General features: G+C 62.3%; 1 protein-coding gene across 6 annotated transcripts; it reads right to left on the reverse strand.

Annotated features, from left to right (window-relative positions):
- Positions 1 to 1,663: 1,663 nt before the first annotated feature.
- Positions 1,664 to 12,588, reverse strand: MAPK8IP2 (mitogen-activated protein kinase 8 interacting protein 2). Of its 6 annotated transcripts, none has more exons than XM_077949142.1 (12): positions 12,498 to 12,588; positions 11,516 to 11,613; positions 9,904 to 10,179; positions 9,677 to 9,770; positions 8,328 to 9,518; positions 7,938 to 8,013; positions 7,647 to 7,819; positions 7,447 to 7,556; positions 6,583 to 6,690; positions 6,357 to 6,427; positions 2,993 to 3,091; positions 1,664 to 2,612 (listed from the first exon to the last, which is right to left on the reverse strand). In XM_077949142.1, the coding sequence occupies exons 2-12, from the start codon at positions 11,552 to 11,554 to the stop codon at positions 2,540 to 2,542; spliced, it is 2,310 nt and encodes a 769-aa protein (XP_077805268.1). In that variant the 5' UTR covers positions 11,555 to 11,613; positions 12,498 to 12,588; the 3' UTR covers positions 1,664 to 2,539. The 6 variants fall into 6 exon arrangements, with proteins under 6 accessions (XP_077805268.1, XP_077805267.1, XP_077805266.1 ...); XM_077949141.1 differs by having other exon boundaries at positions 8,328 to 9,551; XM_077949140.1 differs by having other exon boundaries at positions 8,328 to 9,554.
- Between the last annotated feature and the right edge of the window lie 2,051 nt (positions 12,589 to 14,639).

The raw sequence follows: 14,639 nt of genomic DNA on the forward strand, positions 1-14,639 counted from the left end.
TCTGGCCAGTGGTCGGCACAGGGGGCGGCCGCCAGGGCCCTGAGCACAGGGAAACCCTCGAAACGGTGGGAGGGATAAAGCCAGCGAGGGAGACCCCAAAACCGACCAAGCCCGGGATGGGGCGTGGAGGGCGGCCAAGCTCAAGAAGACCGTGAGATTGGAGAAGGAGCTGCAGAGGTGGAAGGCAGACAGGTGAAGGACTCACGAGCATGTCCAACAACAGTCCTAAGGGCCGGCGGGAGGGAAAGTTTAACCACAAGAGAACTGGAGACACGTTGGGGGGCGGGGCCAGGCCGGGCAGGGGCGGGGCCAGACCGGGCAGGGGCGGGGCCAGGCCGGGCAGGGGCGGGGCCAGGCCGGGCACGGGCGGAGACGGGGGCGCCAGAGGGCAGGGCCTGGAGGATTCTCACCGGAGAGGAAGAGCAGAGGGAGGAGGTGGGTGGGTGGCAACGGTTTCCAGGCAGCAGCTACAGGGGACTGAGGGCCACACCCCGAATGCCCTAGCACAGGGGGTACAAGTTTCAAACGTATACACCCAGTGGGGCTATCTGCCTCTTTACAGCTTTATCTTAATTAGTAGGAAGGTTTTCTCATAAACGTTCTGTGTTTCTGTCGTGCCACTGGTCTGCGTCCTCCATCTCTCGGGGGCCTCAGGTCTGTGCGCTGCACACGGGCTAAACCTCTGGATCACGATGCACTTCCTAACACTGGGCAGCTATTTCTCTGCTTGTTGGCTCTGAAGAGCCGTGTTTTTTACAGACAGCACTTTTTAATGTTTGTGTAGTAAGTTTGTGTATACTTCCCTTAGCTCACTAAGGAACCTTCGATTGTTCTCTTCCTGGTGTTGCACGAATCCTGTGCTCAGACAGAGGGATTCAGGCCATGCTGACCCCTGCCTGGGAGGTGGGCTCACCCAGGAGGGCCTGGGAGGGAACCTCGCTGGGCATCTACAACCATCTAAGCACATGGTGAAAAAGTCACCTATTTTCTTCTGGCTTTCTCTGGAGAATTTTTAAAATATCAACTTTAAGATCTAAGTAGATTGTTTTTCTTTTTCTTTTTCTGAGACGGAGTCTCCCTCTGTTGCCCAGGCTGGAGTGCAGTGGTGCGATCTCGGCTCACTGAAACCTCCGCCTCCCAGGTTCAAGAGCTTCTCGTGCCTTAGCCTCCTGAGCAGCTGGGATTACAGGTGTGCGCCAGGACACCTGGCTAATTTTTGTCTTTTTTGTAGAGATGGGGTTTCACCATGTTGGCCAAGCTGGTCTCAAACTCCTGACCTCAGGTGATCCACCCGCCTCGACCTCCCAAAATGTTGGGATTACAGGCGTGAGCCACGGCGCCCGGCCAGATTGTTCTTCAAGGAGTTTGTGCCCCCACGACACACTGACCTAAGCCGTGCTGGCCCCCAGTCTGTGCACATGGAAAGGACACCCCATTGCACAGCCTTGGCTTCCTCTGTGGCCAGTCAAGTGTATTTGGGGAGAATTCCCAAGGGTGCTTCTAGATACGGCACCTCAGATGAGGCCCCAGAGCAGCACCGCAGGGACCCCCAGCACAATTTCGGAAAGAACTAAAAGGGTGAGATTCCCACGACCCCCCAACACCATGGGCAGCCCCTGGGAGCCTGGCCCCATGTCTCGGCACCCCCTAGAAACAGCCAGTGTCACACCAAGCAGAGAGTTTATTGAGGCCTTGGGCAGGGCCCAGGAACACAGCATGGGGCGTGCGTGGGGCGGATGCACGCTGGACTGCAGGGGTGCGCTAGCAGCGGCAAGCGGAGGAGTACTGGGGGCCCAGGAGGGGCCCCCTCCTCCTAGCAGCGTCTGGGGGCTTCAGGTGAGCATCAAGAACCACTCCTAGCCTCCGCAGGGCTCTTTTGGGAACCCTTCCCTGCTTCCCCCTGAGCTCCATGTGGGGCGGTGCTGGGGCGAGGGGGCCCCCTTCCCTGCTTCCCCCTGAGCTCCATGTGGGGCGGGGCTGGGGCGAGGGGGCCCCCTTCCCTGCTTCCCCCTGAGCTCCATGTGGGGCGGGGCTGGGGCTAGGCGGCCCCTCTTGTCCCTGTGGTCAAGGATGGGACGATCCCTTGAGATTCACTATAAAAATTAAAATTCCCTTATAAATCGCAGGGGAGTGGCAGGAGGGCATCACTTGGAAGCCGGCATTACCCGTCCCTCGAGCCACGCCTCCTCCACACCCCCAAAGTTCTGACCCCAAAGTGAAGAATAGAGGATACGGTTTGCAGGCACAGAGAGGGGCAGAGACACCAGGAGAGAGAAAAGGGAGGCTGGGGAGGGAGGGAGGGGACAACACAGAGAAAGAACGGATCTGAGGAAAAGCGGGGGCACGGGGGCCCCACTCCCCCGCAGTCCCCACAGCTGTGCTCTGGGGACGGAGGACGAGAGTTCCCAGCCCGCAGACCCCCACAAGCGTAAGGTCCCATGTCCCCCCAATCCAGTCCTTGCCAAAGCCATGGTGGCCTCTTGAGACATCTTCAGCCCCAGCTGTGCCTGGAGCAGACGGCCAGAGAGCGGTGGGCGGGCTACTCCAGGTAGATGTCCTCCGTGGGGCAGGCGTACGCCAGGTGCTCCTGGTAGTACTCCAGGAAGGCGCGGCTGGGGGAAGATGGTCCTCCACCAGCCGCTCAGGGCCGGTCCTCAACCCCCAAACCGCCTTCCACGGTGCCTCTGAGCTATCCCTCCTTCCTCCCTCTGCAGCCATCTACAACCCCCCACCTAGGCATGGCCACGTCACCCCCAAGTGTGACCCTCAGCTCTCCTGGCTCAGCAATTCTACCCCTGCCAGAGTGCCTGGGCCGTGTGTCTGTGCCTGTCCTCACCCCACGCCCAGGACCCCAAGTCATCACCCACCACCACCCTCTCCACACAGCACATCCGGTTCTCCTTCCCCAGACCTCCCCTGCTAGGCTCCTGCCCCACCTGCTCACCTCCGCACCCGTTCTGTGTCCCCACCCACACCCTGGGGCCCCACTCACCCCACGCTCTGCGCCACCGGCCTCATGGACTCCTGGGAGACAAAGACGTGGCAGGCGAAGCGGCTCAGCAGGGGGTGTTTGGTGATGAAGCCAAAATAGCTGTGGGCAAGTCAGTGTGGAGGGCACGTCAGGGCCCTGGCCCGGCCTTAGCCACCCCAAAAATGATGTAGAGAGGAGGCAGGAACAAAAGGCTTGGGGAGAGGGTAGGGGACAGGAGGGTGGGGGTCGCACAATTTAAAGATCTGAAGTTGTCTTTTTTTGGTTTTAACTCAAGCACAGGGCTGGGCATCCACCAAGAGTTCATGCTCTGAGTTAACTCCGTGGTGACCAGGGGCATCCGGCCCACGCTGAGGACGCAGCTCCCTTCTCTGAGCTGGCACTGCCGCCCTCTGTGGCCCTATTCAGGGCCTGCCCCAGGACCACAGAGCAAGGCCTCTGCCCAGCCGCTGGAGACCATGTCTCCTGCCATCTCAGGCCTCCTCCTGTGGGCCCTGCAGACTGACAGCCCCTTGCCCAGCTCCGAGGTGGGGCTGGACGTTACCCCTGGTCTGTAAAACCCTCTTCTGCTCTATCCCTCGCTCCCACTGTAAAGCAGCTCCTTGCAGGGCCTCGCTCATGGAGTCACTGCCCAGCTCCTCCATGTGTGCTGTCTTCTCATCCCAGACATTAGCAAAAATCAAAAATCATCGTCCAGAGGGAGAGGCGGTCAGAGTTCTGCAGCAGGACGCTCCCGCACCCCCACCCCTGAAACTGGCCGACCCGTCCATTCCCCCACGGCTTCGGGGCTTTGTGATTCCACCAGATGGGAAAGCCGCATGATGGTCTGGTTGCCAGGGCAGTGTGCGCACGCCGTCCACAGACAGAGCACAGGGCCGGCCTCAAATGCCAGTGTGCGCACGCCGTCCACAGACAGAGCACAGGGCCGGCCTCAAATGCCAGTGTGCGCACGCCGTCCACAGACAGAGCACAGGGCCGGCCTCAAATGCCAGTGTGCGCACGCCGTCCACAGACAGAGCACAGGGCCGGCCTCAAATGCCAGTGTGTGCACGCCGTCCACAGACAGAGCACAGGGCCGGCCTCAAATGCCAGTGTGTGCACGCTGTCCACAGACAGAGCACAGGGCCGGCCTCAAATGCCAGTGTGTGCACGCTGTCCACAGACAGAGCACAGGGCCGGCCTCAAATGCCAGTGTGTGCACGCTGTCCACAGACAGAGCACAGGGCCGGCCTCAAATGCCACATTCAAGTCATCATGGTAATAAGCACTGACCCGCAGACCTGGCTTCCTGCATTACTCAGGCACCATCCTCAGCCCTTTCGATTAACTCACAGAAGCCTCATGACAGCCCTCTGAGGTAGGGCCCTGAAGGAGAGCTAGGCACGGAGGTTTGGGAGCTTGCCCAGGACACACAGCCAGGCTGGGCAGCCCTGGAGAGAAAAGGCTACAGTCTGTGATCCCAACACCAGACATCCTAATGCCTGCCTGATCCCAACACAGCGCACGGCACGTACTCCTGACCTACCACCAGCCCCAAGACGAAACGAGTTCACCGTTCACTTTACAGTTTCCTCCGTGCCTTCTCATGGCGAGGGATCGGGGGCGGGGGTTCTGGGGTGACAAATATTAGGAAGTTTTGGGCCAGGGCAGCAGCTCCTCTGCCTCCTCCCACCTCCACACCACATCTTGACCCCAAACCCCAAACTCGACTGACCAGCTTCCTCTCATGCAATTCTAGCTGGAGCCGTGTCCAGCCTGAGGCCTGAGCTTCACCCAGTTTCCTTCTGACGAGAAATTTGGGTCATTCTTGCTCTCCTGGCAGTGTCCGCTGTCCCAGTGGCCCCAGAGCTGGCCCCGCTGTCTGGTCTGCGCCCCTGCACGCCGTCCCACCTCTCCACCCCAGAGCTGGCCCCGCTGTCTGGTCTGCGCCCCTGCACGCTGCCACCTCTCCACCCCACTGAGCAGTATCTCTTCGTGGATTTCATCAGACCATCTCTGCACTTGGCGGGGACGACACAAAAGGGCTCCGCATCTTCCAGCAGGCAGCACCCTCACTCTCGACCACAGCGAGAGTCCATAAGGCCACCAAGACGCACTGATGTCTGTCCCACACCTCAGTCCTGGCAGCACCGTGCCCTGCTGCGTCCTGCCTGCCTGTGAGCCTGCTTCCTCCAACTCCCCACAAGTCCTTTCCAGCCTCTGGCTGGCTCTGCCTTTCTGGTTCCTCCCTGATCTCCTTCCTCTAGGGTGCTGGGACACAGAGGGCAGGGGCCTATGCCTGGAGGGAAGCCGGCAGCCCCCCTTGGCCCGCTGTTCCTGTGTCAGCACCCTGCCTGGCTAGTCCCCTCTTGTCTCAGTGATCTACCTGCCCTGACCTAGTATCTTCCCTCCAGGTCTCCCTCCTAAGCTCCAGACCCCTGGGACCAACGGCCACTTCAGTCTCACTGTGTTTGTGATTCATCCCGCATCCCCTCTTGGTGTGTGGGCTACAGCACAACCATCCCCAGGGAGACGTCACCCTGGTCTCTTCAGGTCAGCCTCTACAGCCGGTCAACCTAGGTCCTGCCCATAATACCTCTTCAATGCCTCCTGCATCTGCACACTTGGTCTCAGGACACAGCACCTGTATAACCTCAGGCTCCACCAGGTCCCCTACTGGCAGCACCTGTCAGTGCAGTCGGCACAGCAGCCAGAGCCAGCATGTAAACCTGAGTGTGTCACCTCCTGCCATTAGGAGCCTTCTATGGCCTCATTACCAGCAGAATTAAGTACAGCTTCTTGGCGTAATCAAAAGGGTCCAGGTCTCCACCGACATTTCTAGCTACTCCCCTTACACACAGGCCCCAGAGCCCACAGCCCCCGACCAGTGCATCCCACACCCTTGGCTCAGCTGGACCCCACCAGGAAGATCCACTTCCCTACCCCTGTCACCTGCTGTCTTTCCAGGCTGGCCATCCTGAGCCCCAGGAGGACTTGCCCACCTCTGGGGGTCTGCTCCCCAGGGCCCACTCAGGCATCCTCCACACCCACACAGGCTTCTCACATCCTTCGCCCGTGTGCCTCTCTCCACCCAGACCAGATGCAAGCCTGTCTGACCTGCGCCTCCTGAGTCCAGCTCAGAGCGGGCGTCACTGCACACTCAGCTCAGAGAGCCAAGTGGGTGCAGGTGGAGCTCTCAGGGTTGGGCACGAGCGGCCCTCAGGGTCTGTGGGGACTTGGGGGATGGTTAGGCAGCCCTCGGGGTTTGTGGGGACTCCGGGGGTGGTTGGACTCTCAGCGTTTGTGGGGTGGTTGGGGAACTCGGGGGCAGTTGGGGGACTCGGGGAGTTGCGGGTTTGTGGGGACTCGGGGATGGTTGGAATCTTACCAGCTGTTTCGGGGGTGGCAGCCGCAGAAGGAGATGTTCTTCATCTGGAAGAAATGGCTGCAGCGCTGGAACTACAGCAGAGGTGGGCAGAAGCCCCCGTGTTAGAGGAAGCCTGGGGCCACCCCTGCCTCCCGCCTGCCTGACACCCCTGCCAGCCTGGCCCCGTCTGACTCCGTGGCTTAACCCTACCCCCCCGTCCCCTGTCCCCAGTCCCCCAAGCCCCCACCTCGGGCCCTCCTCCGCTCAGACTCAGCTTGACCCCCCGAAGAGAGATCTCGAGGTCACAGGAGGCAGGAGGGCGCAGGTGGACAGTCAGTTTCCGGGCAGTGGCAATCTAAGAAGTTGGGGGAGAAGAGGGTCCTGAGGGGCCCACAAGGGCATCTTTCTTTCCCCTTGGTGGGACTACATACGCCTCTGCTCCTTTTAGCTTATGTTTGAGGACATGCATGCTGAGGACTCCTGAGATGCAATTCTGGAAGACATAAGGGAGTGGCCTTGGCCACTTCTCAGGCTCAGGGGAAGCAGTCAGCGTGCTTCATCTTCCTTCTGCTCCTCCAGGCAGGGTGCTGCTCTGGGCTCAGGAGCCAGGAACACAGACCCCACCCACCCTGGCCTCTTCACTGCCTGGCCCTACAAGCTCCAGGGAGCTCTCAGAGGCAGGGCTGCTCTGCCCTGCTCCCTACCACCCCCCAGCCTCAGTCTCAGTACTGGTGCATGGGCAGGCGCGCACTAAACGTCCACTGAGTGAGTGGATGAGTAGAGGGCTCCCAGGGAAGGGGCTGTGAGGGCTGGTCTTGATTCCAGACAGGAAGAGGAAGGGCTGATGGCACTCGGGGCCAACTGGAAGATCTGTGGCCCAGAGACCCAGAAGTAATGAGGGACAGCTGCTGAGCTCTGCCCTAGACTCACCTGCTCAGGCCTCTGAACCAGGGCCTGGGGTACCCATCCAGAGCTACCCCTGCAGCATCCCCCACACCCTCCCTGGAGGAAATCAGACGCCTTGGAGCCTCAAGGCCCTGTGCCAGCCTGCAGTGCTGGTGGGGCCACCATGCGAACCCTCAGCTTGCACTTGCCCGGCCTCCACACTGACCTTCTGCATGGCTGCACATAGGATGCCATTGCCCTGGTGGCAGGGCACCTCCACAGAGCCCAGGAACTGCACATCAAAGCGCTCCACCCAGCAGGGACTCCGCTTGCTCCCTGGGGAGGGGGGCACAGAGGGCCCAGGTCAGGCAGGGGCCTAGGGGAGGATCTGGGGTGACACGCCACCCCTCGGGGTTGGGACCTCACCCAGCAGGTCCTTGGCAGGGCCGGGAACCGCATGGGCGTAGAAGGCAGGGAACACACCGCGCTCCCCCGTACGCATGTTGAAGCCACGGAACCAGAAGTCATCCTCCTCGGCCTCCACCAACACGGGGTCATCCACGTCCAGCTCCAGTTCGTCTGGATGCCGCGGGATGAACCTGCCGTTGGGGGAGAGGTCACTGGGGAGGGGGGCGGGATTGAGGGTCGTGTCCATTGGCGTCCTGGGATGGCACGGACTGAGGCTGGGGCCACCGCCAGCAAGGAGGGAGGCTGTACCTGAACACAGCCCTGTGGGTCTGCTCTCGCTCCTCACCGTTGACCAGACAGGAGAAAAGGCCAAAGGACTCGGTGCCTGGGAGACCAGATGGGACAGAGGTGGGGAAGACAGGGAGACAGAGAGGCAGAGTAGGGGAAAGAATGTTTAGAGGCCTGGCCTCGGGCAGAGGTGGAGTCCCCTCTGCAGGCCGGTGTGGGTGTCCTGGGAGCAGGAAGGGGCTGAGGCAGAGCAGGCCACCTCATGCCATGTCCTGGATGGGAGAGGGCGCCCAGCCCTGACCATGGCCAGACCCTCAGGTGGCCCCGGGCACTGTGGGGGAGCCTGGGACTGGGGCCAGGGACTCCGCATGTTCCTCTGGGTCACCCCCCTTTTCCCTGCCTGTCACTCACTGGAGGACCGGGATGTGCTGTTGACGAAGACATTGAGGAACTTCTTGGAGAAAGTGAGGTCAGGGCTGTCCGGCGAGGTGTCCCCCGGGACCTGACCACCGCCTAGCAGCGCTGCGCCCACCTCCTCCTCGCTGGCCTCCCCGCTGCTGTCCTCTTCGCTGTCGTGGCCCAGCCCGGCGCAGCGCCGCAGGCTCACCAGCTCCAGCTGCGTATGCTCGTCCACCACCAGCGTGTACTTGACCGCGTCATACACCAGCGAGGCGTCCCGCGGCGCCGAGGGGTCCGTGCCCCTGCCCCCGGGGGGCCCCGCACTGTCCTCGGCATCCTCCTCTTCCTCGTCGTCCTCTTCGTCCTCCTCCTCAGAGCAGGCGGCGGAGCAGGCTCGGCCCGGGCGGGCAGCGCGGCCGGGCGCGGCCCACAGCGGCGTGATGGTGTCACGCGTGGGGTTGCTGAGGAACAGGCAGGGCCCGGGCTGCGCGGGGCCGGGTCGAGGCGCGGCGGGCGCAGGCGGCGGCGGCGCGCACAGCGTCTCCATGTCCACCAGCTCCACGTCGCCGGGCCCCGCGGCCGCCTCGGGGTCCTGGGAGTCCTGGGCAGCCCCGCCGGCCGGCGACACGGGCTCCCCGGGCGGGCGCGGCGCCGGAGACAGGCACTGGCCGGGGCAGCGGATGGGCGAGGAGCCCTCGGAGATCATGCGGCTCACCAGGTTGCTGAGCAGCCAGGGCGAGTCCGCGTCCTCGCTGAGGTCCGGCTCCGACTCCGACCCCGACTCGTACTCGCTGTTGGTGTCGTCGGGACCCACGGGCAGGAAGGCGGGGCGGCGCGGGGGTTCGCGCGGGGGCTCCGGCTCCGAGGCGGGCGACGAGGCCTCCTCGATGGAGTTGGTGAGGTGCGAGGAGCGGCCGCTGCTGCTGCTTCCGCCGTCGCTGCTCAGCTCCAGCTCCGTCTCCGAGATGGACGAGATCATGCGCCCTAGGCGCGCGCCGCCCGCGTCCTCTGAGTCGGAGCCGGGCGAGGACAGCTCCTGGCTGCTGCGACGTCCCCCGTGGCCCCCGCTCGAGCGGCTTCTCAGGTCAGCCTCGATGCCGGGATCTGAGGAGGGCGAAGTCCCCCCTGGCGCCGGGGGTTCCGCAGGCCGGTTCCCTTCGCAGTCGCAACCCGGGCGCACTGGCGACTGCGTCCCGCCGGGCCCTGTGTCCGTGGGAGGGAGGGGGCCCGGGGGCTCTGCTGGGCAGGGAGGTGGGGGTCACCCTCTCTGCACCATCCAGGCCTCTTTCAGCAACCAGCCCATCCTCCCTCCCCTCCCCCCCCCCCACTTCACCGTGGCCCGCGGGCCCACCACCCCTCACCTCTGAGGGCCTCCGGGGCGGGTGAGCACAGCGCTGTCTCTTGCCAGGAGGCCGGAGGCACCAGGTCAAAGCCTCCGTTGTTGTTCAGGGAGTCCTGGGGTGGAGATACATGATGGCCGTCCTGAGGAGGGCCTCCAGCTCCCAGGGGGTGAGCAGGGCTGGCTGCAGAGTCCCAGGTGCTATGAACCCAGGCTCAGCTCCAAGGAGCTGTGGGTCGGGGCACTCACCTGGGCCCCCAGTGTGGTCAGACGGAGGGTGGTTGGCCGGTGCTTATGGGGCTCCTCCAGAGAAGGGGAGGGGATAAGGGGACCAGGGGCAGGTGCCTCTGAGCCAGGGTCTCCTCCCTCCTGGCCTTCCTCATCTCCCTCCTCCTCCTCCTCCTCCTCTTCCTCGTCCTCATCGTCCTCCTCTTCATTGTCATCGATCATCTCAAACTCCTGGAAGTCATCCTGGAAGGAGCAGATGGGGTGCGGCTGCTCCGAGCGCCCCAGGGAGAGGCTGTCCTGCAGGAGGGAGGGAGATAGCAGGGCTGGGCCAGAGAGCAGCAGCAGCCCGGGGTCCAGGTGCAGGAGAAGGGAAATCGGCGTGCATCAGTCAAAGGACAGCCCCTTCCAGCTCACTCTGCCCCTCTGTCTACAGGGCGATGTTTTTAAAATCTGCTTAAGACACGTCGGGATCACTCCAGTTCTTGGGAAGGACCCAAAAAACTCTACAGCTGAATGACAGGGATTCTCAGAGCAGCCCCAGCCCCGCTTTTAGACTCATCTCACTGCAGAACCCCATCACATTTGACACCAGCACTGTGTTCCCTTCACAGCATTTTAACACAGCTTACAGTTACTGGACATGGTTTTTTAGTCTGTTGCAAGCCCCACCAGGGCAGGGTCACATCCATGTTGTGCACTGTTGCACCCACCCCTAAGAACAAGACCTGGGGCTCAGCGTATGTTCAGTAAATATCAAACAAACGCATAAACGTAGAGACAGCCTGCACTCTGAGGATTCACCAACTTTGCACCAACCCCAGGGCCATTGGCACAGTTAATTCCCATGCTGGCACTTCCTCTCCTCCATTCCCTCCTACCTACCCCATCTGCCTGGCTCTGCTAACCTCAGGGCATGGTTGACATTTCCTCTGGAAATTCTCCCTGATTCCTTCAGTGTGGATTGGGTTCCCTTCCCCCTTGTGGAACTTATGTCTCTGTTGGAATGCAGCCCTTGACACGTGGGCAGTCATTGTCCCTTACAAGTCTTTCTCCTCTACTAAGTTGCAGCTCCGGAGGGCAGCTATCCTGTTCCACTCCCAGCCCCCAGAAGCCCCCAGTACTTGCCACATGGCAGTTGCCCAGAACTGTTCTTCAATAAATGAAAGCAGAAATGTGGAGAGACAGGGAGAAGGAGAAGCAGGAGATGGGGGAGAAACGATTTCAGCGGGGGGAGACATGAGAGAGACAGATGGGAGCTGCAGACGAGAGCACAGGGCTGCGGATGGGACAAGGTTGTGATGGCAGCTGCCAGGGGTTAGATCTTTCTGGGAGTGATCTGAGGACAGAGGGCACCCAAAGCAAAAGAGCACCTCCCTGTCCCGGTCTGGCCACTGATGGTGTCGGGGAGAATGCTGGGGAAGGCCTTGCGTGGAGGCCTGCAATGTATTGGAATAAGAGAGGGTTGATACCAAGGAAACCTCAAGGGTTAAGTGGGGAGGAGCTATCAGAGGAGTCCCCGGTTCAAGGCTGAGCTCACACCCACCCTAAAACCCCAAGTGAATGCTAAGAAGAACCTAATGAGGCCCTCCCTTAAGCTGGATCTGTGCCCCCAACTCTTCCCCCACCTTCTCACAGTGGTCTGAGTCGTAGCTGAGGCCCAGGCCACAGTCATCAGTGATCTCAGACAGATCTTCGTCGTCAAACTCTTCCAGGCTTATGTCCTGGGGAGGCCTGGAAAGGAGACCAGGGTCAGAGAGCTACCAACCTGGACTCTCTGCCTGGGAACTGGCCTTGAGAAGGAGCAGAGCGCGGCCTCAGCTCCTCCGCCCCGTGGTCTCCACAACCCCCAGCTCCCGGAACACATCCTGCCATCATCTTGACCCCCAAGCTCTGCTCTCCTGTGGATCCCCTCCCCCGTCTGAGCCAGGCCTGCCCAGAGCAGCCAACCCTGCCCCCACCCCTCCCACCCCGCCTCCCTGGAGAGCCAGCAGCCTCTCCTCCCTCCACTCGCAGCTCCAGGCCCCTGGGGTCAAGGTCTTGCAGAGCACGGGAGGGGGGGCTGCAACCCGGCAGCGGCAGATGGGGAGGGGTCGCGCCTGCTCTGGGAGGAGAGTCTGGCCTGTTTGTCTCCCCCTCGCTGGCGGAGTGAGGCCTAAACCCAGAGGCCCAGCGTCCTCCCCACCCCAGTCCCTTCCCGCAGGGCCCCGGGCTTGATTTCCACTCTCTCCCGGCCGGGCCCTATCGGCCAGGTCTGGCGTCCACTGAAGGAGGCCAAGGCCACCGGGACACGCCGCGCTGGGAGGGTGTGCCCGCATCGCGCCCGCATCCTCCCCCGCAGAGGGTCGGCCCAGGGCCTCCACCCTTGCCAGGTCAGCGGTCCAGGCCGGGCGCGGCTCAGAATCCCGGCGGGGCCGGGGGTCACGGAGGCTGGGGCCGCGCGGTGAAGACGGAGGGAGTGGGAGCGGGTGGGGGTGGGGCGCCCGAGCCGAGGCTCAAGGACCGCAGGGGGCTGGGGCCGGGTCCGCGCCGGCGGCGGGGACGGGGGTCCGGGCGGGTCGGGGTCGGCGGGGCGCAGGGAGCGGAGGGCCCGCCCGGCCCGGGCGCCGAGGGGGTACCTGCAGCCCGGCGGCGACAGCGAGTGGAAGGTGGAGAGAGAAAACATCTCCGCGCGATCCGCCATCTTCTCCGGGAGAGGCCCGCGACTGCGGCGGGGGGTGCGGGAGCCTCGCCGCGCCCCGCGCCCGCGCTCGGCCCGCCCCGCTCACCTCGTGACACGCCCTGCGGCGCCCGCCCCGCGCACCTCGCCCGGACTGCGCGGCGGCGCGGGGAGGGCGGCGGGGGAGGCGGGGGAGGGACGCGGCCGGGGACGCTGGTTGGAGGAGAGGCGGCGGCTTCACTGCCGGGCGCTGGTTGGGGAAGGACCGGGCGTGCGAGGAGGATTTTTCACGGGGAGGGGCGGGAGGGAAGGGGAGGGCGGGTGGGCGTCGGGCCCCGCCCTGGAGGACCCGCGCGGGGCGGGAGGCCGGAGAGGCAGCGCCGGGGTCCGCGGGCCTCGGGTGCACCGTGGGCTGTTCCCTCTGGCGAGAGGCCGGGGCGGCCCCAGGAGCTGCGCCGCCGCCCCCAGGGGTCCCCCCAGGAACCCTAACCCGGGTGCGGCCCTGAGCTGGGTGGCGGGCGAGGCGGGAGGCGCGGGAGGAGCTGTCCGCCGTCGGGTGCTGATCGGAGCTGTCCCCACGGGGTGCTGACCGGGCTGCACAGGGACGTCTGCACAAGGGTCGCCCAGCAGGGCTGGATTCGGAATCGAGCACACGGTACTCAGAGGATGCTGGCCGGGGTCAAAAGTGGACTTTGAGCACTCAGTAGAGACTGCACAGCCGGACAGAGGTACCGACAGGCATGGGAGAAGTTAGCACCCACAGAGGCGATGTGCGTCCCATTGGAAACACTTTTTCTTGGGCACCGTGTTGCTGGGCCCTGTGTAGGGAGCTGACCCGCTCTGGCTTGGGATGGAGCCCTGTGGGGAGGGCCATGGTTGAAGCTGAGCTCAAGAGGGTGGCTGTGGGAGGAGGCAGGAGATCAGGGTTGAGGGCGCAGAACTAGGGAGACTGCAGAACACTTTTTTTCTTTCTAAAATAGAGACCGGTGGCCGGGCGCGGTGGCTCATGCCTGTAATCCCACCACTTTGGGAGGCCGAGGCGGGTGGATCACGACGTCAAGAGATCGAGACCATCCTGGCCAACATGGGGAAACCCCATCTCTACTGAAAATACAAAAGAATTAGCCGGGCATGGTGGTGCGCGCCTGTAGTCCCAGTGACTCGGGAGGCTGAGGCAGGAGAATCATTTGAACCTGGGAGGAGGAGGTTGCAGTGAGACGAGATTGCGCCACTGCACTCCAGCCTGGTGACAAGAGCAAGACTCCGACTCAAATAAATAAATAGAGAGAGAGAGGGGGAAGAGAGAGAGAGAGAGAGAGAGAGAGAGAGAGAGAGAGAGAGAGAGAGAGAGAGAGAGAGAGAGAGAGAGAGAGAGAGACCGGCTCTCTGTATTGCCCAGGTTGGTCTTGAGCTCCTGGACTCAGCTATCCTCTGGCCTCAGCCTCCCAAAGTGCTGGGATTACAGGTGTGAACCACAGCACCTGGCTAAATATTGGCTAAAGAAGGAGGCTGGAGTTTCAACAAGAGTGCAATCCCTTTTCCCCCTTGATGAAAGTTATGTGCCCTAAGATTTACGTCTTAGTTCTGTGGAAAATTCCTTTTTTTTTTTTTTTTTTTTTTTTTTGAGGCAGAACTTGCTCTGTCGCCCAGGCTGGAGTGCAGTGGCATGATCTCAGCTCAATGTAAACTCTGCCTCCCAGGTTCAAGTGATTCTCGTGCCTCAGTCTCCCGAGTAGCTGGGATTACAGGCAATCACCACCACATCCGCCTAATTTTTGTGTTTTTAGTAGAGATGGGTTTTCACCATGTTGGGCAGGCTGGTCCCAAACTCCTGACCTCAGGTGATCCACCCTCCTTGGCCTCCCAAAGTGCTGGGATTACAGATGTGAGCTACTGCGCCTGGCCTGGAAATTATTCCTTAGGAAAGGACGAGGCACTTGAGTGACAAACACTAGAAAGTACATGGCAGAAGCAGCTCATGCCAGTCGGGAAGGGAAGTATTGCCATTCCAGCTCAGAGAGAGGCCTGTGGCCAGGGCCTGATTGAGCCTGCACTCCTTGGTGCCCCGTCATGATTTATATTTTATGCCAATGACAGTATT

This window comes from Macaca mulatta, chromosome 10, assembly GCF_049350105.2.
Source record: "Macaca mulatta isolate MMU2019108-1 chromosome 10, T2T-MMU8v2.0, whole genome shotgun sequence".
NCBI lineage: Eukaryota > Metazoa > Chordata > Mammalia > Primates > Cercopithecidae > Macaca > Macaca mulatta.

Coding starts and splice junctions, on each gene's coding strand:
- MAPK8IP2 (XM_015150693.3), bottom strand. CDS start 12,562: ATGGCGGATCGCGCGGAGATGTTTTCTCTCTCCACCTTCCACTCGCTG. Junction 7,557..7,646: donor CCCTGCCAAGGACCTGCTGG/GTGAGGTCCCAA, acceptor CCCCCTCCCCAG/GGAGCAAGCGGAGTCCCTGC. Junction 6,428..6,582: donor TGAGCGGAGGAGGGCCCGAG/GTGGGGGCTTGG, acceptor CCTCTGCTGTAG/TTCCAGCGCTGCAGCCATTT.